The 25,654-nt window shown below is 36.9% G+C and overlaps 2 protein-coding genes across 4 annotated transcripts in view; both read left to right on the top strand.

Moving 5' to 3' along the window:
- Positions 1-855: 855 nt before the first annotated feature.
- On the top strand, positions 856-18,223 carry lats2 (large tumor suppressor kinase 2). 3 transcript variants are annotated; one of them, XM_048194217.1, is made up of 10 exons: positions 856-1,114; positions 1,966-2,008; positions 3,884-4,124; positions 4,224-4,616; positions 10,692-10,824; positions 10,918-12,443; positions 12,602-13,184; positions 13,300-13,482; positions 13,585-13,691; positions 14,177-18,223. In XM_048194217.1, exons 4-10 carry the CDS (start codon positions 4,263-4,265, stop codon positions 14,705-14,707), a joined length of 3,417 nt encoding a protein of 1,138 aa, XP_048050174.1. In that variant the 5' UTR covers positions 856-1,114; positions 1,966-2,008; positions 3,884-4,124; positions 4,224-4,262; the 3' UTR covers positions 14,708-18,223. The 3 variants fall into 3 exon arrangements, with proteins under 3 accessions (XP_048050174.1, XP_048050173.1, XP_048050172.1); XM_048194216.1 differs by lacking the exon at positions 1,966-2,008 and having other exon boundaries at positions 3,884-4,108; XM_048194215.1 differs by lacking the exon at positions 1,966-2,008.
- A 3,444-nt stretch (positions 18,224-21,667) lies between these two features.
- Positions 21,668-25,654, top strand: part of xpo4 (exportin 4) — a 40,692-nt gene continuing 36,705 nt past the window's right edge. The window contains exon 1 of the mRNA XM_048194205.1: positions 21,668-21,823. Coding sequence (XP_048050162.1) covers positions 21,758-21,823 — 66 coding nt within the window. The 5' untranslated portion in view covers positions 21,668-21,757. The remainder of the gene's footprint in view (positions 21,824-25,654) is intronic.

The following is a 25,654-nucleotide window of genomic DNA, read 5'->3' as shown; positions in this document are numbered from 1 at the left end:
TTCTGCGTAGTGACATTCTGTACTCTATTCTAAACAGCATTTTGCTTGTCATTATGATGCGTACTTGAAGTCTTCAGATGCAAAAGCCTCTAAGTGCCATCTAAAATTTTCTTCTAAAATGAGCATTTTTATCAAGCTCGTATGTTTAGGTTCAGTAATTTCACTTTAATGGCAATTAATAGGTCATTTTTATTGCCATTAAAGTGAAATAACTGAACATAAACATATACAAGCTTATTAAAAATGCTCATTTTAGAAGAAAATTTCAGATGGCACTTTTGCATCTGAAGTCTTCACTTGTTAATTATTTAAATATATATTTTTAAATAATTTGAGAGAATGCATGGAATAAATACACTATTAAAAATGAATTAGTCACAATGCAGTAGCATTTAAAACAAATAAAAGAAATGTTTATATTGTCATTGACATTTTAGCTGAAAATCTTGATGATGAAGAAATGTATGAGCCATAATGTGTCAACTATTCAATACCAGTTTCACAATCATTCATCAGAACATGTCAAAACTTATAAGCAGGGTGTTTAGTCTGTCTTTTTGTTTTTGTGCTTGGTTTAATTATGTGTGATTTCCTTTAGGACTTGAGACTAACATAACTAATTAATTAAAGGACGCCATGCACCAACCTGATCAACGAGGAGCCAGTGAAGAATATGTGAAAAAGTGTATTTAAATATTTTATAATAACATTAATAATGACCATTCTGTGTTAATGTCTAAGCGAAGAACGCATATATCGGCCAATATTTTCCCATTCCAATGATTTTTATCTGCTCGTGTACATCAGATCAGAATCTCAGCGTTGTAAATGTAGGAAGCCCCGCCCAGGGTATGTGCAGTGCTGACGTGCATGGCCGCCTCACGTGACTCCTCTGGAATGTTAACAATGCAGTAAGTGTCCAACTTTGTACTGCATTCTAATTCTGCCGTGAGTGCCGAGAAAATGGAGGACAATCCCATGATTTTCACTCTGTGCTTTTTATGAGAGGACATCGAAACACGATCCTTGGGCAAGAAAACACCAGACCGATAATCTACAACTTTACTGAAGTTTAAATCAATTCCTTGGATTAGGGTACCACTTATATCACATGGTGAGTCGCTCAAAACTTTATTAATTTTTCATAACGCTGGGCATTAGTCGTTTTAAGGAATTTCTATATTCGATTTGCGATTGCAAATCCGTTGTAAGTTTCGGAAGGAAGTTGTATCGCTCATTTAAAGTGAAATAGGAGTGAACAGCACATTCTCCCTGTGCTGGAATGCGGACTTGCTCCAGCGGATCTGCGTTCCTCTCGCTCCAGTCCCTCAAAGCGCTGGAACCTCTAGGCCCCGTAACTCTATTCTGCCTTAAAGTTACTTTTTGTCTATGAAAAGCATTTTGAATAGTCGCTGTTTGTTAATCCAACGAGAAGCGTATGTAGCGTACGTTAAAACATTTTTACAGCAGGCATGAAGACAAATGATAAAACCGAATCTTTATTAAAGGCAAAAATATATTGTCTTTCACTGATAAAACAGCCCACTACATTATAGTTATGTTAAAATCTCATGAAATGTAACCTTGCCTGCGGTGGTGATGAAATAGACGCCACCGAGAGCTGCAGGTAATGTTGTATTTTTACTCGTGCGTAACAAACCATCGCTCTTTTCCGCAGGTTTTTTTTGTTTATGTGTCGCGCGCAGTCAGTCAGATGTTTTAGCTGTACTACAATGGTCCGATTGCATTACACATTGATTGTTTTGAATTTTTATAATTCACTCCACCCACAAAAATATCTTTTTTTTCTGCATAAGTTGTGCGATGATGACATGTGCTGGATCTGTCTTCATATGAACACTTGTTGTTTTTGTCTGCTTTGTGTTGTCAATATTTTACTTGTGATGATAAAATTATGAAATTAAGCAACAACAGTGGCAAATGTAAAAGCTTTTTTTTTAACAGGACCACAGAGGGGCCAACATGTAAAGAGAGGAGCCGAATTAATGTCAGTATGATTCTTCATACATGAGACAGTTTTGTATTGGAAAGTCACTGTGCATATGTAAAGGATATCCTTTCAGAATTTGTTTATATTGCTTAAAACAATATGTGTGTTTAAATTGCTTATATGTTACTTAAATTTATAAAAGCAATATAGCTCATGATCTATACAGCATTGTGTGGTTAACGTGATATTTTTGCAAATACTTTATGAAAATTCTCTATTAATTTTAACTAAAGTAAGAATAGTAAACCTCAGTGATTTATGGATCAAGCTATAAAACTGAATGGCCTCCAGTTCCCATGTTACATTTAAATGGGCAATCAGATTTTATCTGGGACCCTGAGACCCCATCATTAGCTATAAGTAATAATCAAGCAAAAGTATGAAAGTTTAATGATTTGAAGTGATGGTAAAAAATCTATATAAATTGTTGGGCATCGTTCATGTCCCATGGATGCCCATGGAGTTGTTGGTAACTAAAGCTTACAATGAAAGAACACATGCATGTTTGTGCTTTATGTATATGAACTGTGGATTATTGCTGCAGTGTATTTGTGGTCAGTTGGCAAAATTTTGCCAGCTATGGACATTGTATCCCCTTAATGAGCTGCATCAATCCAACTGCAGATCTAGCATCATTCATGGATTGTGTATAATGAATATGAGTCTGTAATTTTTTTTTTCATTGATTATCACTGAAGTGTACTTGGATTAGTGTTTGAGTGCAGTGGTTCTCATTTTGCTGTTGTTACTTGTAAAGTGGAAGGCATAGAAAATAGTGTTGGAGGCTTTCCTTGACAATAAGAAAATGAATCTATATCTGTTCTGTTCTAGACTGGGCAATACATTTCCAGTATTGAGCACCAGCATTCCAGAAATATGTTTGTCCTGAATGTCTTTTCTTCTTCATGGTCATATCCCCCTTTCCCTAGAAGACAAGAAATAAGATTTAATGCTGTGAAACATTTGGAATTTGAACACACCATAAAATATCATATCATGATCCATTTTCTCTCCTGTTGTGAATATGAGGTATTTCCTATAGAAACAGGACGTTTGAGCGGACTATATATCGAAGGCTTGCTTTAAGTTGAAGTCACCATGATCAGTAGTTTTTTGGTCTGTTTTGCCAGAACAGAACACTGTACATTTTCAGCAAAAAATAATAATAACAGAATCATTACTCCAGTCTTCAATGTCACATGATCCTTCAGAAATCATTCTAATTTGATGACTTGGTGTTTAAGAAACATTTCTTCTTATTCTCAATGTTGAAAACCATTGTGCTGCTTAATAGTTTTTATGAAAACCTTGGAAACTTTCTCAGGATTCTTTGATGAATAGAAAGAACAACATTTATTTGAAATAGAAATCTTTTGCAATATTATAATTGTCTTTGTCACTTTGCTCTGTTTAATGCAGGGGTGTCCAAACTCAGTTCTGGAGGGCCACTGACCTGCAGAGTTTAGCTCCAACTTGCCTCAACACACCCGCCTGGAAGTTTCTAGTATGCCTAGTAGGACATTGATTAGCTGGTGTGCTTAATTGGGGTTGGAGCTAAACTTTGCAAGACAATGGCCCTCCATAAATAGGATTGGACACCCCTGGTTTAATGCATCCTGAATAAAAGTATGAATTTCTTGCAAAAAATCTGACCCAAACTTTTCAACGGTAGTATATGTTCCACAAAATACGCTGTAGAAGAAAAGCACAGTTATATCAAGTTGATCTGCATGTGTTTAGCGACGTGTTTAAACCCATGACAGAGGTGCTAATGTCTGATCAGACTCAGGTATTTGACATAGAGTAGTGATGCAGGGCCTTGGACGTGCCTGGACCGCACCCTGACCCTTCTGTCTAACGCTGTCTCCACAGGCAAAGATGCATACCGGACTGGGATGGAACAAGCACGCAGATGGAATAACCCCTCACATGTCTTGGGAGGAGGGGGAGTGTGAGCCCTGAAAGGGGTGCTGGGATGTGAGTAGGCCAGCATCCAGCACAAGCCAGAGCCAAAGAGGCAGCAGCAAAAAGACGAGCGACAACAGGAATCCTAATCTTCACTTGCATCTTTCCCACTGCAGCCTGTTATCTATTCAGGTCAGACTGAGCCTGGGTGTGTACAGTTGTATTCTTGTATTCTTGTCTTCTTGTACTACATTTGTGCATTTTTCTAAAAGTGAGAAACTGACTGAATCTTTCTGTCTACTCCAAGTGTGAAGAGTTTGTGTGAGAGTACAGGCCACGTTCACTCATGAGGCCTAAGACCTTCCCTGCCGCCCCATATGTGGGCAACACGCGCCAGCGGCTGCAGGAGATCAAGGAGGGACTGAAACAACCAGCAAAGCTGGTGAGCCAGGCACTTCATGGAGGGAGCACTCGAGGGGAGGGGGGCAGAGGTGGCGACTCCAAGGGCAAAGACCAAGCTGGTAGGCAACAACAGCTCCGGCAGCCCCAGAAGTTCAACAACTACCAAAACGCCCTGCGAGAGATCCGCAAGTCTCTGATGCCCTTTGCCAATGAGTCGGGTGCAGGATCCAGCTCAGGCCACCCTGGTGAAGTCAACAGACAGATGCTACAGGAGCTTGTCAACGCTGGTTGTGATCAGGTAAGGAATGTCTCTGTTGGATATACGTGTGTGTGGTTTAATAATATAAATAACAATACTACTAATAATACTAAAATATAAATATTTGTTTTATATTAATATTTATTATTTATATAGTCTGTATACTACTAAATAAATATGCACCACCCTTCAAATGTTTGGAGTCACTAATATATATAATATATAATTATTTTTTTTTAATTTTTTTTTTTACTTGTGATGGTGACCAGGGGTTAAAAAATATGATTATTTTACTGAGCATAAACTTTATGCATTCAGAATTATTTCTGAAAATCCTTTTATCCTGAGCAATTAACATGGTGGAAGCTTAGCAAATATAGGGCTTTTTACATTGTACAGTGGATATTCAGTGCAGTTTATCCAGTCTTTGCCAAGTATGAAATTGTTACATAATATTGAGTGTAATGTTGAAATGGCAGTTTTCACAACTTATTTAGTATTTTAGTTTTTTCTTCTTTCCTACATCTCTGCCCCAAAGGAAGCGGCAGAAGCCAAGTCAGCTCTTCCTCACCATACAAACATTTATACATGCGTAGTGTTTCATTTATGTATTAGCCAATATCATTGTTAGTTGTTTATGGTCCAGTTCATACATAACTATACTAGAATATAATACTGTAATTTTTTTTTTTAACTGGTTGTTTTAGTGTATTTGTGTTTCTGTGCAGTAGTGGTTGTTGTGCAATCACTACTTAGTTAAATGTGTTACATGTGTTGTGGTCCTTTTGGATTATTTTGGATATTGAAATCTGATGGCTGAATATTAAAGGGATAGTTCACCCTAAAATGCAGAACACTAAAGAAGGTGTTTTGAAGAATGTTGGTGACCATTGAATTCCATTGTATAGACAAAACAACAACAACAAAACAGTGAGATATTTAATCTTCTTTTATGTTTCACAGAACAGTGTTTTAACTTTTATTATAGTAAAACTATTAAATATGTTTTTGGTATTTAAAAATAAAGATGAAATAAAATAAAATTAGAAAAAAAAAAATAAATAAAAAAAATAAATATATATATATATATATATATATATATATATATATATATATATATATATATATATATATATATATATATATATATATATATATATATATATATATATATATATATATATACAAAGCTGATAAAAATGTCAAAAACACACCAAAATGACAAAAAAAAACTCTTTACAATAATTAATCTTTACAATAATTTATTAATCTCAGTTAATGTTAATTACAACATTTACTAATACATTATTAAAAGTTGTATTGGTTAACATTAGTTAATGCACTGTGAAGTAACATGAACAAACAATGAACGACAGTATTACAAATGTATTGCACGTTGTTAGTTTGTTAGTTAATACATTAACTAATGTAAACAAATGAGACCTTATTGTAAAGTGTTACCACAAAAATTTAAATGAAAACTGAAAATATGAAAATAAAAGCGAATTCAAAATATGAAAAAAAATATAACAATTCTAAAATAATTGAAGAAATAAAGTCATAGGTTTGAAATGACATGTGGTGGAGTAAATGATGACAAAATGTTCATTTTTTTGGGTAGTTATTTGGGCTGTCCAAAATAAATTATGACCTCTGACAGATATTCTGTCACTAAATATTATTTCTTATGCAAACATGTTCATAATTTGCAGATATATGATGTGGCCTTTTTTGTTAGTAGCTTGTTCATGTTTACTTGTATCAAACTTGTCGGAGACCAAAACTGAATATGTTTAGTGTGCTTTGATTCATCCTCTCTAATACAGAGCCCTTGTCAGATCATTAATGAATATGTGTTAGGGCTTTGCTACTAATGTTCAGACACCGCTCTGAGAGCGGCCCTGTGATTGCATTAGGCATGTGAGGAATGCTGTGCTCAAGCCCATGCACAACACCACCGAGAAATCCACCACGGCCCAGTGGAATTACGAGGCCTAGCTGAAGGGAGCCGAGCTGCCTTTATGACATGGCTAAATAGAGACTGGAATGAGGCTTTTTTAGGTCTCTGGAAGCTGAAACATGCTATCAGATGAAGTATAGTATGGAGTCGGACTTGATTTGGATCACGTTGTCTGGATACATTCTTGACGGTTTTATCTTTTGCTGTCGGTCTTGATGATTTTATGTTTTACACGCGCGCACACACACACACACACACATGGATCTCAACTGTTTTGTCTTTTGGAGCTATTATTTTACATTGGACATCAAGTGTTGTTGTTGTGGTTTTTTTTTTTTTTTTTTAGAAATGTCCTTAAAATAAAACATTGTAGTTTATTAATATTAATTATTTATTAATGTTATCATAAGAATAGCCATTTTTGGATTACAACCCTCCACTGCTTTAAACAAATTTGGTCTCTCACAAGATTGAGAGCGTAAAATTTTACAGGCTTTTGTGAATCATCAGTCATTATGTTGATTTGTCTTTGCCCTGCATTTATGGGACAGCATGTACAACATTAACACACACAGAGGAAGTACTCCGTTCAGTTGAAGATGGGTGGTACAGTTTCCCCAGCTGAAATGACAGACAGTGGGCTGGGATGGCATAGACTTTCTGACTTTTGCATGTTGTTGTTTTTACGTGTGGGTTAAAGTTTTCTTTTTTAGTTGATACAAAAACATGAAATTTGTGTTTTGTGGCTCAGTCTGTCTGACTTCGTGTCTCCCCTGTATTCAGATTTGGCGTAGCCGAGACTTTTCCTGAGTCGTACACCACATGCACCTAGTCCTCCCATAAGATCTGGGCATATATTTCTCCATGTTTTTATTAATAGTAAAAAAAAAGGTCATTATTGTGAAATGACTCAGCTGTGGTGTGTGACTTGGTATTTTTAGTTCTCTGTCGTCCTCTGACTGGGGCCTGTGTTCCTCTTCTGACCCTCCGTACATTCCAGGAAGGTAAATGGCCGCCGCTGGTCCTTCCCTGGGTTTCTTGAGTTTGATCATTATCATTGGTTTTCGCCTCACAAATTACACAGCAATGCGGCTGACGGTTACATAACCAACTTTGAAGGAGGAAATGTTTTGGTTGTGGAATGAAAGGGGGTGGGAGGGTATAGGAAGAAGATGAGTATGACATGTGTTGTGGATTTGTGGTTTCTTTCGAGCTTAGGATATGAAAAGCTGCCTGCATACATCATGCATGTGATGTTTGTGTACTTGTGGAATATACACAATATGATAAATGTGTAGTGCTGTGTTGGCATATCATGTTTGCACATGATCTAAATGTTTATATTAGCCTTCCCTTGCAACCCAGAATTTCCAGGGTCTCAAACCACAACTGGTCAGTGCTGTGAAGCGTAACATTTTTGCATTAAAGTCAACCTGAAACACCATATGACTTAGGTTATGCGAAATTTCTGTGTGGAACAGGATATTTAACAAGGGCAGAGGTGGAGTTTACTCAATCAGCATACTGGAATGATTTCTGAAGGATCATTTTTGATCAAATAAATAAATAAATAAGCCTTGGTGAGCATTTCTTTCAAAAACAAAAAAAAAACCTTTCCAACCCCAAACTTTTGAGCATTACTGTGTATAGCTATTTTATCGGTTCATGCATACCCTAGGAATTGAACCCATGATCTTGGAGGTTCTAGCGCCGTGCTCTTCTATTTTAGCTATTTTATTACAGTATGGATAGTGTTCCACCTCTCCGTCTCTGTCCATTGATGATGATGTCCATCCGGTCCTATATCTCAGAGTCCTCCATATGGCTTTCATTTCATGTTCATTGGTGGAATGTGTTTCAGAATTTAGGTCAAAGTGGAAGCTCTTAAAAATGAACAGTGAACAGTGTTGGAATACAGTTATGTCACTTTAGTCAAGAAGAATATATATTGTTTATTTTTTTTAAGGAAGTGTTTTGGGGGGGCTGTGTGAGTGTTTGTGTGGTACTTACCAAAACCACAGTCAGAAATTGAATGTCTAGTATAGCTTTGAGGCTTGTGGTCATGACAATAGTGTAAATATATTTTGGATCCAACCAAATGAATTCTAAAGGCACATTGGAACAGAATGATCTCAAAAATAAAGAGGGGAGGAGGAGGAGGAGGAGGAGGGACAATTTAAAGCAAGACTGAAGCATAGATTTCCACATAGCTGGAATTCTTGCTTCCTGGCTCGTGGAATGTCCTGAACATCTGTCGCCATGACAGTGGAGGTCAGGGCTGAAACTCTGACCTGGGGCCAAACCAGACCCAGCCTTTCCCGAAACCAGACTGAAGTTCATGTTGGATTGTTGTTTGTGTGTGTGTTTTAAAAAGAGAGAGTGGCGCCTTTAAATCACTAAGGGGGACAAGAAGGCACACCCTTGGAGCGGACAGTGATGGAATGCAACAGAAAGCCCTGGCACTTCTGAGAGCAGCGATCACAGACAGACAGCGTGTGTTTGGAGTATTTCCTGTGTTTTGTACAGTACCAACCATACTGCCAGACATTTGTGAAAAAGCATTTAGACAAACTGATGGCAATACACATAGATTAACTCTAAAATACTCAGGGAATGTGTAGAATGTGTGTGGATGTGGCACTGCATAATGAGTGTGCCCACGGTTTATAAGGCTGCTTCTTTATGCCCATTTCTTTCTTTTTTTTTTCTTTTTTGTTAAATTACTCTTTCTTCTATAAGTGCCATCTAACCAAAACTTGACAGAATGGTCTTTATTACTCTAACTTTGTCATAGTTACATTTAATATTTACCTACTTGCTGTTCTTTGAATGCATAGTGGACAAAAAGCAAAAGTATGTGCTGAATTAGGCACTTATTCCTTCTTTTTTTTCTTTTTTCCATGGCATGCTTTGTGCAGTATAATGTTTGAACACCAGAGGCAGTATAACCCAACTTGCTGTGCTGCTGTAGTATTTGGTTTGGGCAGAATGTCTTCTGAATGAGGTCATATGCCATTCAAGGGGATTTCCTCATATAGGTGTGGGTCTCTGCTCACAGAAGACTGTACATGTCGGAGTCGTTTTATTTTGGATCGCTGTGGCTTTGCAAAATGTGACAAGGAAAGCTTGAGATTAATCTGAAGATCTCTACAGATTAATACAGAGTTGTTGCATGGTGGGTAATCATGAGTAGAGATTAAGAACTATTTTTACTTTAAATAAAAATTCAGTCTCTCTATATAAAATTATTTCAATTGATATAAAACTCTTTATTGCTTTGAAATGAGTATAACTATAAACAATAATACAAATAATTTTGAAAATTTTAATGTATTACCATGAAATCCATGATCAAATTATTGCAAATCTCTTGCAGTACTATATGTCATCAAATGTGCCAATCTACGGTTTATATTTACATGCATGTTCATGTGTACATACAGTATGTACACAAATATGTGTTTATCTAAATAATCAAGGTGCATGAAGGTCATTTTCCATAACCAATACAAATTCTAAAACCGTACGTGCGACCAAAACTTAACTACTCAATAGTAAGACTCCCCATGAATGTAAACTAAATTAAACATTGCCTTTACATGATGGAAGTCTGACTTTGACTGAAAATTAGTTTTTTTTTAAAATTATATTATTTTGCCTCCATTACAAAATCAGTCTCCAGTCATGAGTTTCTCTAGTTCACACTGGTGCATGCAGCAAACAAATATTAAGTAGCAGATGTTAAAGAAGGAAATCAGGCTCTGCTGCTTGCTCTACATCTGACCTGGGAATATTTGACTCAATAAATATGTCAAAATTTAGTGGCAGTCATGGCCTTAGCAGCTTTTCACTTCTCTTAAAGATAATATTTTATTTTGTTGAAATATGCTCTAATTCGCAGAATTAATCCAAATTATGTCTACAGGTAGTTTTGTGCAAATACTATACTATACTATACTATACTATACTATACTATACTATACTTAAAAGTTTCAAGTAGTATTGGATCATCTCAAGTATCTATTTAAAAACCTTACATGAATGTAGAAGTTGTGCCTCACTGGTGCATAATGAGAGGAAATGCATTGTGAAAAAAAAAAAAATCCATGTGTTACCTATGTTCTGATAGTCCTTTGCTTGAATTTTTGAAACAGGAAATGGCTGTACGTGCCCTAAAACAGACTGGCAGCCGAAACATTGAGGCAGCGTTGGAATACATTAGCAAAATGAGTTACCTGGACCCTCACAATGAACAGATTGTTCGTGTCATCAAACAGACTTCTCCAGGTTTGTGCACATTTTTAAAAACAAACTATATATAATTTTAGAAATGATGCACTGTCTGTAAGTGCAAAGTGAACCTTTTCAAATTCCCTACAGGAAAGGCTGGCATGCCAAATATGATGGACCACAGGACAGCAATGGAAGGCACTGGGGATGGTGCAATGCCCCCTTATCACCAAATGGGAGCACCTCTGTATGAGGGAGCTAGTTATGGGGCTGAGGGTGAGATGGCCCGTGCATACATGGGTGGACCACCTGTCATGAACTACATGGCACCGCCTGCCAACACTTCACAGGGTCCTACCATGGGAAACCCAATGGGTCGTCCTGCAAGTATGGGTGCTTACTCCACAAGCATGGCTCCTCAAACTAACACTGGGACCCCTATGTACACCCCTGGTCCAGCCCAACAAAAAGGATACCCTGGTGGAATAGACCAGGCCATGATGGGATACAGTGTGCCTGGACCACCCATGCAAATCCAGCCTCAGCCCTCAGGAGGCCCTGGGCCTCATTATGACTACAGGCCTCATATGATGGAGGCCTCCAGTTATGGGGTCAAACGAAGTGCTTCCTTCCAGAATAAGATGCCCCCACTAACACCTGAAAACTATGTAAATATGCCAAGCAAAGGAGCAATGGGCCAAAATGCTGGTGGCTACGCACCCAACTTATATCTGCCACCACATTCACACCCACGCCAAGCCAGCCCCACCTCACATCAGGTTCACTTGATGCAACGCCCCCCTGGAGCTATGGGTGGTGAGTTCTCTGATGTTCCTCAAGGCCTCCTCACCCCTTCCAGGGCCAGTCTGAACCTCGACCTGTATGAGCATCACTGGCCAGGAGCCCAAGGTCCTGAGGGGACTCCTCCAGCCAGGCAGCCACAGGGGCCTTTTAGAGGGGAGGTGCGTGTCCCCAGTAGGACCAATTCTTTCAACAACCACCAAAAGGTGACTGTAAGGCAGGCATTGCCTCCTCCAGCTAGTGTTGCTGGCAAGCCGGAAACATCATTGGGTCCACCAAACACAATAACTGCAGTGACCTCTCCACCAATCCAGCCACCTGTTAAGAGTATACGGGTCATGAGGCCTGAGCCGAAGACAGCAGTGGGACCATGCCATCCGGGCTGGCTGAGTGCACAAGCCCAGGAAGCACCAGAGTCTCATGGATACATGCCAGATGAGGCTTTTACCCTGGAGCCCAATCAAGAACACCGCTGCCCGCCTCCACCTTACCCCAAAACACTGCTCCTGCCTGGATCAGGACCTGGAGCTGAGCCTGCATCCCTGGAGACTGGAGCCATGGGTGGACTTCAAGATGTCAGTGCTACAAGTAGGACTGTCCAGAGTGCCTCAGTTGGAAAGCAGGAGGAACCTGTTTCCAAAGACAAAGTGAAGACAAGTAAAGGAGAAAAGGCTGTGAAGGATAAGAAGCAGATCCAAACCTCACCTGTGCCTGTGCGAAAGAATGCCCGTGATGAAGAGAAGAGAGAGTCACGCATTAAGAGTTATTCTCCCTTTGCCTTCAAGTTCTATATGGAGCAGCATGTGGAGAATGTGATGAAGACCTACCAGCAGAAACTCAACCGCAGGATGCAGCTGGAGCAAGAGATGTCCAAGGTGAGCAGTGCTGGAACTTCATTAACCACAAAGCACACTATTTGATGATTTGCACTTTCCGACAATTGTGTTGTTAATTCTTTGAGTGTTCACTATTGAGTGTAAGTGTTATTGTTGTCAAATCAAACCATCCTCTTCTATATCTTTGTCTCCTCCAGGCTGGCCTTTCAGAGGCAGAGCAGGAACAAATGAGAAAGATGCTTTACCAGAAGGAATCCAATTACAACCGACTACGACGTGCCAAGATGGACAAATCGATGTTTGTCAAAATCAAGACACTTGGCATTGGGGCTTTTGGTGAGGTGTGTCTTACACGTAAAGTGGACACGGGGGCACTGTATGCCATGAAGACTCTAAGAAAGAAAGATGTTCTGAACCGAAACCAAGTAGCCCATGTGAAAGCAGAACGGGATATCTTGGCAGAGGCCGACAATGAGTGGGTAGTCAGGTTGTACTACTCATTTCAGGACAGAGACAGCCTGTACTTTGTCATGGATTACATTCCTGGAGGAGATATGATGAGCTTGCTGATCCGTATGGGGGTTTTTCCAGAGCCCTTGGCCAGGTTTTATGTGGCAGAACTGACACTGGCCATTGAAAGTGTGCATAAGATGGGCTTCATCCACAGAGATATCAAGCCGGACAACATCCTCATTGACCTGGATGGACACATCAAACTAACTGATTTTGGTCTGTGTACTGGGTTCCGTTGGACACACAACTCAAAGTATTACCAAAAAGGTAAGGGACATGAAGACAAGGTGATGCACACAGCTTTTAAAAGTGGCCTTAATACTGTTGCAGTGTTTAACAAATCATATTAATTGGTTGACTTCTCTCTGCACTTCTTGAATAGGGAACCATATCCGACAGGATAGTATGGAGCCAAGTGACTTTTGGGATGATGTGTCTAACTGCCGTTGTGGTGACCGGCTGATGACTTTGGAACAGCGGGCAACTCGACAACACCAGCGCTGTCTAGCACATTCTCTGGTTGGCACTCCTAACTACATCGCCCCTGAGGTGCTTCTGCGCAAAGGTAAGAACTTGCACATGATCACCCAGATGTACAAGTAAGTTAACAGGAAGTGCTTGTGTTTAAAGATCTCTTCTCCTGTTGTGATACTTTTTTAATGTGCAGGATACACACAGCTTTGTGACTGGTGGAGTGTGGGAGTAATCTTGTTTGAGATGCTGGTTGGCCAGCCACCCTTCCTTGCTCCAACCCCAACAGAGACACAACTAAAAGTGAGAGCTCTATATGCATGTTCTTAGGTTCCTTTGCTTATAGGGTTGATGTAAACCAGTGTTTCTCAACCCTGGTCCTGAAGGACCCCCAACACTGCAGGTTTTGGCTTTCTCCCTAATTAAACACACCTGATTCAACTCATCAGCTCATTAGAAGAAACTCCACTACCTGAAATGAGTGTGTCAGACAGAGGAGACTTTCAAAATGTGCAGTGTTGGGGGTCCTCCAGGACCAGGGTTGAGAAACACTGATGTAAACCATGGGTGTCCAATCCTGTTCCTAGAAGGGCCAATTAGCTGGTTCAGGTGTGTTTAATTAGGGTTGGAGCTAAACTCTGCAGGATAGTGGCCGTGGAGGAGGATTGGACACCCCTTATGTAAACAGACTAGACATATTGTCTTTGGTGATGTTAAAAATGTATGAGATTTATGGAATGGGGACATTAGGGAAGAAATGTTGCTAATGTTTGTCATCACTTCCACAGGTGATAAACTGGGAGAACACTTTGCAGGTGCCCCCACAAGTAAAGCTGAGCCCCGAGGCAGTTGACATCATTGGTCGGCTCTGCTGCTCAGCTGAAGAGCGTCTAGGAGGCAATGGCGCAGGAGAGATAAAGGCTCACCCATTCTTTTCCGAGATGGATTTCTCCAGCAATCTTCGCACACAACCTGCTCCATATCGACCGAAGATTGCCCACCCCATGGATACATCCAACTTTGATCCTGTGGAAGAGGAGGGGGGTCCAGGGGCCTGGAGTGACAGTGGAGACAGCACCCGCACATGGGACACCCTCTGTTCTCCACATGGCAAACACCCTGAGCATGCCTTCTACGAGTTTACTTTTCGCAGGTTTTTTGATGATAATGGTTGTCCATTCCGTTATCCCAAGCCCCCAGAGGCAACACAAGACCTGTCCAGCAGTAGTGTGCCTGGTAGTCTGAAGGCTGAGTTGGAGGAGGAAGATATTCATGAAGAGGAAGAGCAAGGGGAAGGGTGTGAGCCGGTTTATGTGTGAGAATGTTGGATCGGGTGTTCATGCTGCTCTGCCTTTACCCATAGAGGACCTCGCCAGTTAACACGCTGCATCTCCTACACTTCCTTTCAACCCTACTTTTTCTTCAGCGTGTTTTTGTACGTTAAGTGCATGGAAGAACATCAGAAATGGAGTGCAGAAAGTTCCATGTGAAATGTTTATTCCTCTCAAACCATTATGCAGTATCCTTTGCCTGTTACAAATGACTGAAGCTCTGACCAGGGACCAAGGAAATACACAAGCTATGCAGCTTAATTCATGGGGACATTGATGTGACTGATAAATTTGGCTACTCTCCTACGAGAGCACAAAAACAGAGATGTGTAGCTGCTGCTTTGTGGTTTGTCAGTCAAACCACTCTACTCTTATGGTTAGTGTGGTCTGTCTCAACTGTGCCCCATTCCTTTATTCCACTGGGGGAAAATATCCCAGTCTTACATCATATGTTAACACTTCCTTCACCTCTCTCAGCCTGGTGATGCTAACATAGTCATTCCGAACACCAGAGAGGTCATGGTGAGGGATCAGGAAAGAGCTGGGCTTGGGATGGTGGCTTTGTGGTTAGGCTGCGATTAGGATATGTGCCGAGAGCAGACAGAAATATCACAGTTCCCCTCCATAGCGCAATCCCACAAAAATATAAATGCAATATGCAAATGCTCTATCAAAGCGGTGTGTTTTTACTCATAAAACCAAACTGATTTCAAATTCAGAAATATTTTCTGAAGTATGGAGGCCAGATTTTCAGATTTGGGATCTTATGATCCCAGCCATTTTCATATAATTTGTCTAAAATTAAAATAATTAAGTTTTAGAAGATTTTATGGCGCCACCAAGTGGTTCAAAGTGACACTGTAAACAATCATGCATATTCTTCTGAAGATTTAAGTCCTAGATTATAGACTGACAGTATTAGGTCACTTCTTCATGCAAAGTCTGTCCAAAAGATCATGCAGTATTTTGCAGTTAAAACACTAATCACAGCCTTTTTGTAAATATTATACAGTTATCTTTTTTTATGTTTCATGCCTTATCAGGTGAAATGGTGCTCTCAGACGTGACACAATATATGTACAACCAGCACTTCAAGGACGTGAGATCTTAAAAATCCCATTATTGTTAAACATTTTATAAAACATCTTTTAAATGTTTAAACAACCTATGATGTTAGAGTTGAATCCTGAGGTCATACATAATGCGTGGTAATGACATAAAATATGCCACAAAAATTGCAATATGGAAAACAAAGAGTTAATTTAAATTAACCATTGACTCTTAAATTAGAAAAATGAAATCCTAAATCCTGCTTTTTGTTTGCTTGCCAGTAATATGCACGGTAACATTCATTCATTCAAAATAAATGCCGCACAAAATGTTGCGGTATTCACACATTTTAATTTTGCTTAAGTGTGTTAGTTTAGTTGCCAAAGTATTGTTTTATTTCATTGATATTTAAATTCAACAAACATTTATCTTGCCTGGCTTGATTTAATTTGCTTAAAAGCTTACTTAACCTGTTCCCAATAGTTGCTTTACATTCATCTGCCGCTTTCATGTGTATCTAACACATGCATCACACATTGTTTTTAGAAGTGTGTTTTCTCAGCAGCTAGCTATCCAGAACAAATTCATAGCATTATGGTTTTTACATAAAACTTCTGAGAACAAAACTAGTGCTGGGACTCCAGCTATTTCCTTTTCATGTTATGCAGACAACTTTATGTGCTTTTCATTATATAACTCTGTCTGCTTTATCCTCTTCCTGTTTCCCAGAACATCTTAATTGCATTTAGCTTCATAAGAAGATCTTAAAAGTCAGACGGGTGGTTTTTGTTGTGTTTGTTCATGCTCATCCAGATCCACTGGAAATGATCTTGTCTGTCACCATCAGTGAACTTTTTAACAGATTTAATAGAACAAGTGCGAAAATGTTTTGTCATCGAGGCTGCTGCACCATTTCAACGTGATTACACAGCACAGTATTATAACAAGACAGTCTCTGACTGAAATGTAAAGAATACTTTGAGGCAGACACCTTTAAGAAAATGGCGAAGAAGTGGCAAAAGAAAAAATGTATCTGATGGTATGACTATGTGCAATACAGAAAATACATTATATAGTTTTCTAAATACAACAAATAGCCTTTATAACTTTAAAACTGAATTATGCTATCTAAAAGTATATATTATATTGATTTATATATTTTCAGTATAGTTTCATGACCCAATGCTGCTTATTGTTATTAATATTACACTATAAAGTACATTATCATCATACTTTCATTTATACTTTCTCTCTCTTCGTGTATAAAGTGTGGTTTTGATTGTCAGTGTGATTGATCTGTTGTAAGACGAACTGCGTGCCTTCTAATGAATGTGTGGGTGTGTGTACCATGTGCTGATCAGTATTTCAGGAGAAGATGGAAATGCCGTCACTTCTTGCTCTCGGGCAGGTCCTGACTGTAAGAGAGGCGGTGTTTTTGGTGGGATAGCTTGAGGAAGACGCATAAGAAAGCAAGAATGAATGATTGTGTTCTTTGAAAGACAAAAAAGCAAGAATGAATGATTGTCATTGAGACACTGAAGGACATGTATATGGATGTCATGGCAGGATGGATCTGGTCAATGATAAGGATTGTTTTGAATTTCTGTGATAAGTCCATTTAATTATCTTTCTGTCATCTAATTTGTAGTGATGATGGGTCACTGCATGAAAAGTATTCTCTCTCAAGCTGACTGACAATCATGAGGTTATGTGCTTGCAGTCAGTATTGTCAGACTACCCTGTATGACCGCTGACTGGAAGAGCTTTAAAATAACAGTTGATGATGATCCATTCATATTTTCTTTTCTTTATTGTGTCAGTACGATCAGTTAAGAGAAACCTTTAGAGAAAATGTAAATACCAACTCAAATTGGTATCATGCCTTTGGTCCAATCAAACAAGTTGATTGAGCTCAATGGAGTGTGACAGCAAGTGTTGTAGATGTTTTGCTACCCCATATTCGTCAGAACGGACCACTCAGTGAAAAAGCATGAGCTTTCTAGAAGTCTCTCACAGAGTCAGGTTTAGGGTTTGAATGTAATTAGTGTGTTGTGCTTAAGATGGATTCTGTGTTTTACTTTTGAAAATGTTGACTGACAATCTTTGACTGTATTTAGAACTGTGTGATGATGGGACTTTTTCCTCTCATGTATGTTTTTGTATTTTAATGGATGAATGGGTTGGGCGTTTGTAATCTTTTAACTGTATTATACAATTCTGTTACTATTGAACATATATTTATACAGATATACATATTTTTTGTATTCTTTTATTCTTTATTTTTCTCTTTTCTGAGCTAACTTTTGAACCCCCATGTCTACAGTATTACAGACAGTATGCATTTGGATTTATATCTCATTTTTTTACATGTATGTATGAATTGAGAATGTTTAAGAAATGCTTTCGCTGTCCTCATGTGTAAATGTATATGTCTAAATTAAATTAAATAAATCATCCTCTTGTTTTGAGTATTGTTGAATGAGTGGTGGTGGGTGCATGTAGAGGTGTCTGGACCAAGATCTGTTTAGCTAATGTAAAACAGAGCGTGAATGTCTTTGTGTAAATAACCCATTTATTCCCACCAATAACTTTGTCATCAAAAATTTCTTTTAAGTTTAAAGGGTGGATTTTACACAAGTGCAGGAACAGCTTTCAATTCTGTTATACGAGTAGGGATAGTTGGCAGCCGATGGTGATGATCTCAAACTGCTTTCTTGAAAACAATTTTCATACTGTTATAGTAACAATGTAAATACTAGTGGTCTCTGTAGAAAATAATATATTTACACTAGTGTTCAAATGTTTGGGGTCGGCAAGATTTGTTTTTTATTTATTTGATCAAAATGCAATAGTAATATTGTAAAATTACTATAATTTAAAATAACTGTCTATTTGAATGTATTTTCAAATGTAATTTATTCCTGTGATGGAAAAGCTGAATTTTCAGCATCATTACTCCAGTCTTCATTGTCATGTGACCCTTCAGAAATCATTCTAATATGCTGATTTGCTGCTCAAGAAACTTTTCTTATAAAATTTTTAAAATATTTTTGTAGTAAACATGACATGTTTTCTGAAGTCTTTGATGAACAAAGTTTTATGTGACAGAAATAGAAACTTTACTGCCACTTTCATTCAATTTAATGCATCATATCTTCATAAAATATAAAATTCTTTGAAAAAAAATCATACTGACCCCAAACTTTTGAAATGTATTGTGCTTGCATATGTAAGATTATTTAATGTAACTGGAAGATCACGTTTTAAATTATGAATGAATGCCCTCTGTATTTTATTGTCATTTTTTGGTGCAGTCTTGATTACGTATGATCATTTTTACATGGCTAATGTAAACAGTCACCAGTTTGCTCATCTCAGAAACCTGTCATCACACAAATACAACTTGGTGAATATAATATTTACAGTAAATGGTCTATCATGATTTGTATGAAAGAGATGATTAAAAAATCTATATATGTGCTCACATTTGTGATTAGTATAAAAAAAGCTTTTCATAAATTGTATATTTCAAGGTATTGTTACATTAAATGTACAAATGAACCATGTATTATCATTGCCTCATAGTAATATATATATATATATATATATATATATATATATATATATATATATATATATATATATAAATTACCATTCAAAACTTTGGAAACATTACTAATGTTTTCGAAAGAAGTCTCTTCTACTCATCAAGCCTGCATTTATTTGATCAAAAATACAGAAAAAAACAGTAATATTGTAAAATATTATTAGAATTTAAAATAATGGTTTTCTATTATAATATACTTTAAAATATAATTTATGTCTGTGATGTAAAGCTGAATTTTCAGCATCATTAAACCCAGTCTTCAGTGTCACATCATTCTAATATGTTGATTTATTACAAATGTTATGCTGCTTAATATTTTTTTATAGCGTGATACTTTTTTTTTTCTTTGATGAATAAAAAGTTAAAAAAGAGCAGCATTTATTTAAATTAAATCTTTTGTAACAATATACACTACTGTTAAAAAGCTTGGGGTCAGTTTTTTTTTTCTTTTTTTTTTGGAAGAAATTAATACTTTTTTAATACTTTTTTTAAATTTATTTTTTCAACAAGGATGTGTTAAATTGATAAAAAGTGATAGTAAAGATTTATATTGTTAGAAAATATTTCTATTTTGAATAAATGCTGTTCTTTTTGACTATTTATTCATCAGTGAATCCTGAAAAAAGTATCACAGTTTCCAAAAAATATTAAGCAACACAACTGTTTCCAACTTTGATAATAACTGAGTATCAAATCAATATATTAGAATGATTTCTGAAGGATCATGTGACACAAAAGACTGGAGTAATAGCTGATGAAAATTCAGCTTTGCATTACAGAAAAAATATATATTTTAAAGTATATTAAAATAGAAAACCATTATTTTAAATTGTAATAATATTTCACAATATCACTGTTTTTTTCTGTATTTTTGATCAAATGAGCATAAGAGACTTCTTTCAAAAAAATTTAAAACAGTAATGTTTCTAAACTTTTGAATGGTAGTATATACAGTACAGTCCAAAAGTTTGGAACCACTAAGATTTTTAATGTTTTTAAAAGAAGTTTCGTCTGCTCACCAAGGCTACATTTATTTAATTAAAAATACAGTAAAAACAGTAATATTGTGAAATATTATTACAATTTAAAATAACTGTTTTCTATTTGAATATATTTCACAAAGTAATTTATTCCTGTGATGGCAAAGCTGAATTTTCAGCATCATTACTCCAGTCTTCAGTGTCACATGATCCTTCAGAAATCATTCTAATATGCTGATTTGCTGCTCAAGAAACATTTAATGTGTACAATTGTACAAAATATTTGTGTGCAATATTTTTTTTCAGGATTATTTGATGAATAGAAAGTTCAAAAGAACAGTGTTTATCTGAAATCTAATCTTTTGTAACATTATAAATGTCTTTACTGCCACTTTTGATTGATTTAATGCATCCTTGCTGAATAAAGTATTCATTTCTGTAATTTCTTTTCAAAAAAATAAAAATAAAAATTCTTACTGACCCCAAACTTTTGAACGGTAGTGTATAATGCTACAGAAGCTTTGTATTTCAGATAAATGCTGTTCTTTTGAACTTTCTATTCATCAAGGAATCCTGAAAAAAAAGTACACAACTGTTTTCAACATTGAAAATAATCAGAAATGTTTATTGAGCAGCAAATCAGCATATTAGAATGATTTCTGAAGGATCATGTGACACTTAAGACTGGAGTAACGATGCTGAAAATTCAGCTTTGCATCACAGGAATAAATTACTTTGTCAAATATATTTAAATAGTACACAGTTATTTTAAATTGTAATAATATTTCACAATATTACTGTTTTTTACTGTATTTTTAATTAAATAAATGTAGCCTTGGTGAGCAGACGAAACTTCTTTTAAAAACATTAAAAATCTTAGTGGTCCCAAACTTTTGGACTGTACTGTATATATATATATATATATATATATATATATATATATATATATAGTGTGTGTGTGTGTGTGTGTGTGTGTGTGTGTGTGTGTGTGTGTGTGTGTATATAAAACGACTAATTTTCCACCAGTTACAGTTCTAACCAGTAATAACACTAAACTTAAAAAATAAAGAAAATTCTAGAAGGCATAGAGTGGTTTATCTATTAAGATAAACACAAAAAAGCTCTTTCAGAAATTGATACTGCTTTCCAAAAGTTCAGTGTCTAGATCAAATGCAAATTCCTTAAAATGAAAAAAGCGTGAGTTAATAATAATAAAAAAGTCAGATATTACCTTAGTTACAACGGAATGAGCAAAAGGTATAACATCCAGTGCCATATCGTGTATTACATAACCTTTGAGGGGCATCAGAACTGTCTGCCAAAAAGTGCCCGTAAACTCGCTGGCCCGAAGTGCTGCTTAATCCCACAATGCAGTGCATGGCGCGTCACTGAAGAACGACCATGATGGCGGCGGTCGGTGCACCAGAAGTGATTTCACAGCTGGAAAGCGCTGCCAAAGTTTTAATGGTGAGCATTTCGCCGCTGTTTTCACATCTCTGTCAGTGTGCTGTTAGCTCTGTGTGGGGGTTCACTCTGAGGGGGTCTTGCTGTTCGTCAGTTAGCGGGGAAAGTCTCGATAAACGCGGAGCGGTGCGTGGCGCAGTGCTCGACTCACTCCATCCCGCCGAAGCCCAGCGCAGCCACCATCACCTTCATCATCATCTTCATCATCATCATAATAGCACCACTCTGGTGACAAAGTTAATGTGTATAATGAACGCCGTGAGCTCAGGTGTTGTGTCTCAGAGGCCTAGTTTGATCCTCCAGCCTTGTAAAAGCGCGCTGAATGAGTTGAAGTGTGTCTGCTGGAGTTTCTCCATCAGCTGCTGTAGTTACACACGCTGTTGATTCAGCCTCATGTTTGCTCAAGCACATGTTTAGCGAAGCTCCAGGAGACCAGAGACAAAACAGAAACTTTCAGCTTGTTATTTAGCTCATAATAACACCATATTCTTCATGTTCTGCCGTTAAAAGAGTTAACTGAAAGCTAACTGAAAGTTGAGAGCAGGACATGTATAGTTACATGATGGCCTGTGCAATTCACTAGCAGTCTCTCAAAACCTGGTTACCTGTCTAGACGGCATTTCTGGGCATCATACGGACAAAACGACACGAATTGAGCAGTGTGTGGTTGTGTTAAAATCTCATGGCAGTCTCATTCATGACTAGTATTTATAAATTAAGACTGAAAATTTGGTTTTTGATTTTCAGTGCAGTGTTTGCATTTGGTGAATCACTTTGGTTGTAATAGTCTGTAAAGCTTTTAGTCCAGTGTTTTGGTTAGTTCACCAAGGGTTAGTTCACCCAAAAATTAAAATAATCTAATTTATTACTCACCCTCATGTCGTTCAACACCCGTAAGACCTTCGTTAATCTTCGGAACGCAAATTAAGATATTTTTGTTGAAATCCGATGGCTCAGTGAGGCCTCAATAGCCAGCAATGACATTTCCTCTCTCAAGATCCATTAATGTACTAAAAACATATTTGAATCAGTTCATGTGAGTACAGTGGTTCAATATTAATATTATAAAGCAACAAGAATATTTTTGGTGTGCCAAAAAATAAAAATAACAACTTGTATAGTGATAGCCGATTTCAAAACGCTGCTTCATGAAGCTTTGGAGCGTTATGAATCTTTTGTGTCGAATCAGCGGTTCGGAGCACCAAAGTCACGTGATTTCAGCAGTTTGGTGGTTTGACACGTGATCCCAATCATAATTCATTATGCTCCGAAGCTTCATGAAGCAGTGTTTTGAAATCGACCATCACTATATAAGTCATTATTATATAATATTATATTAATATTGAACCACTGTACTCACATGAACCAACTTAAATATGTTTTTAGTAGCTTTATGGATCTTGAGAGAGGAAATGTCATTGCTGGCTATGCAGGCCTCACTGAGCCATCGGATTTCCACTAAAATATCTTAATTGCGCTCCGAAGATTAACAAAGTTCTTACGGGTGTGGAACGGCATGAGGGTGAGTAATAAATGACAGAGTTTTCATTTTTGGCTGAACTAACCCTTTAATTTCACATATAAAACATTTAGTTGTATTGGAGACTGTTATTAGTTTGATACTGCTGTTAGTTTGCTGATAGCGATACTATAAACTTGCTTCATTAAATGTGTGAATAAATGCAATTATTATTATAAAGAGAGTGCATTATAAATTGACAAGGCTGTGGATGAATTTTGAAAATAACACCAGGAACAGCTTTCAATTCTGTTATACGGGTAGGGATAGTTGGCAGCCGATGGTGATGATCTCAAACTGCTTTCTTGAAAACAATTTTCATACTGTTATAGTAACAATGTAAATAGTAGTGGTCTCTGTAGAAAATAATATATTTACACTAGTGTTCAAATGTTTGGGGTCGGCAAGATTTGTTTTTTATTTATTTGATCAAAATGGTAATATTTTGATCAAAATAGTAATATTGTAAAATTACTATCATTTAAAATAACTGTCTATTTGAATGTATTTTATAATGTAATTTATTCCTGTGATGGAAAAGCTGAATTTTCAGCATCATTACTCCAGTCTTCATTGTCATGTGACCCTTCATAAATCATTCAAATATGCTGATTTGCTGCTCAAGAAACTTTTCTTATCAATTTTTTTGATACAAGTTTTCTGAATTCTTTGTTTTATGTGACAGAAATAGAAACTTTACTGTCACTTTCGATCAATTTAATGCATCATATCTTCATAAAATATGAAATTCTTTGATTTAAAAAAAATCATACTGGCCCCAAACTTTTGAACTGTGTTGTGCTTACATATGTAAGATTATTTAATGCAACTGGAAGAATCACGTTTTAAATTATGAATGAATCATCATTTTTTGGTATTGGGATTATGAGCAGCTAGCTTGTACTGCTTTTCATTGATATTTTTATAATATGATATTTTTCATAAAATCACTAAAATACTTAAAACATATTTGGCTGCCGTCAGATTTAATCTTAAAAAATGCTTTAATTAATTTTTACAGACCTATTTAGTAAGAGTGACCCAATATATCTTAATTATTCAGTAGTTAAAGTTAAATCTCTTGATAATTCTCTCCATTCATCTAGCCCGAAGCCTGACCAGTCCACCGCTGGACTGAGTAGATTAGTGGTTATAGTCAGGAGACTAGGTTTTGTCATGGTTATTTTTTTCAGATAGCTGAAAGGTCAGACTCTACCAGTGGAGATCGGTTATTGATTTGTGGTTGTGGAGCCCTGATCATCAGTCAGACTCACTGATGTCACTGCAGTCATGCTTATACTAATCACTAAAGGGTGCTAGATAGTAGGCATATCATTAAAGTGTAGTATCACTACACTTTCATCACAGTATACATTCAATACATTGATGAATTGATTTCAATTAGCCTACTAATGTGTGATTTTGTTCTGAAATTTTTGTTCGTTTCATATGTTCATATCAGCTTGCTCAAAGAACAAATTTCCAGCTGTGTTGTGAATAATTCTCCATATTCATGACTAGATAATTTTGCTGCTTCTTTTTTTTTTTTTTTTTTACGGTTCCATCAATTAGGGATGTGTGCAACCAATGACTATTATTTCATTAACGTTTAATGGAAATTTTGCAACCAACTATAGACCAGTTAATCTATGAACAGTCAAATCTCATACTAAATGGCACTAAAATAGGTCAGATTCATGTGCTTGCCTTGCATTATGATCATTGTATATTATACTTGAGCGTTCACTTAAGCAATGTTAGCCATTATAGACATATTAATTCAAAACAACTGATTCAATAGTCAGCGCAGGACCAATAAGTTCATAAAAGTTAGTCCACATAAGTCAGCATGTTAAGGTATTGTTGTTCATGTTGTGTGTTAAAATTAAATGCTGAAGAGAATTTTATTTGAACAACAAACATACCCATTGTGTCTGTACCAGTCCATCACCACATCGCCACAGGCATATCTGACTGTGAATGAAGCAAATAAATATTTCCAGTTAATATCACATATCAACGTATGTCTGCTTTCTGTGAAGCCTTGACATGCATAGATTTAGCCAGGTTCTGATGCTGCTGAAACCTTCATCAAGAGCTAAGCAATCAATATACACAGGCAGATAGGCTGGTGACCAGAAACATCAAATAGAGCACAAATATAAGGAAAGGTACGGGAACTGCTATATCTGCCATGTTGAACTGCTTTAAAAGGAAAGTAAATCATGACATTAACACTTTTCATGATTGGTTTGGACTAAATCAGGGGTTTGTGTTTTTCAGGCCAAAGATACCTTGTTGGTTATTGTATAAAA

This window comes from Megalobrama amblycephala, linkage group LG6 (assembly GCF_018812025.1).
Source record: "Megalobrama amblycephala isolate DHTTF-2021 linkage group LG6, ASM1881202v1, whole genome shotgun sequence".
Lineage (NCBI taxonomy): Eukaryota > Metazoa > Chordata > Actinopteri > Cypriniformes > Xenocyprididae > Megalobrama > Megalobrama amblycephala.
The sequence above is the reverse complement of the archived record's forward strand: the minus strand, read 5'-3'. Positions and strand labels throughout refer to the sequence as shown.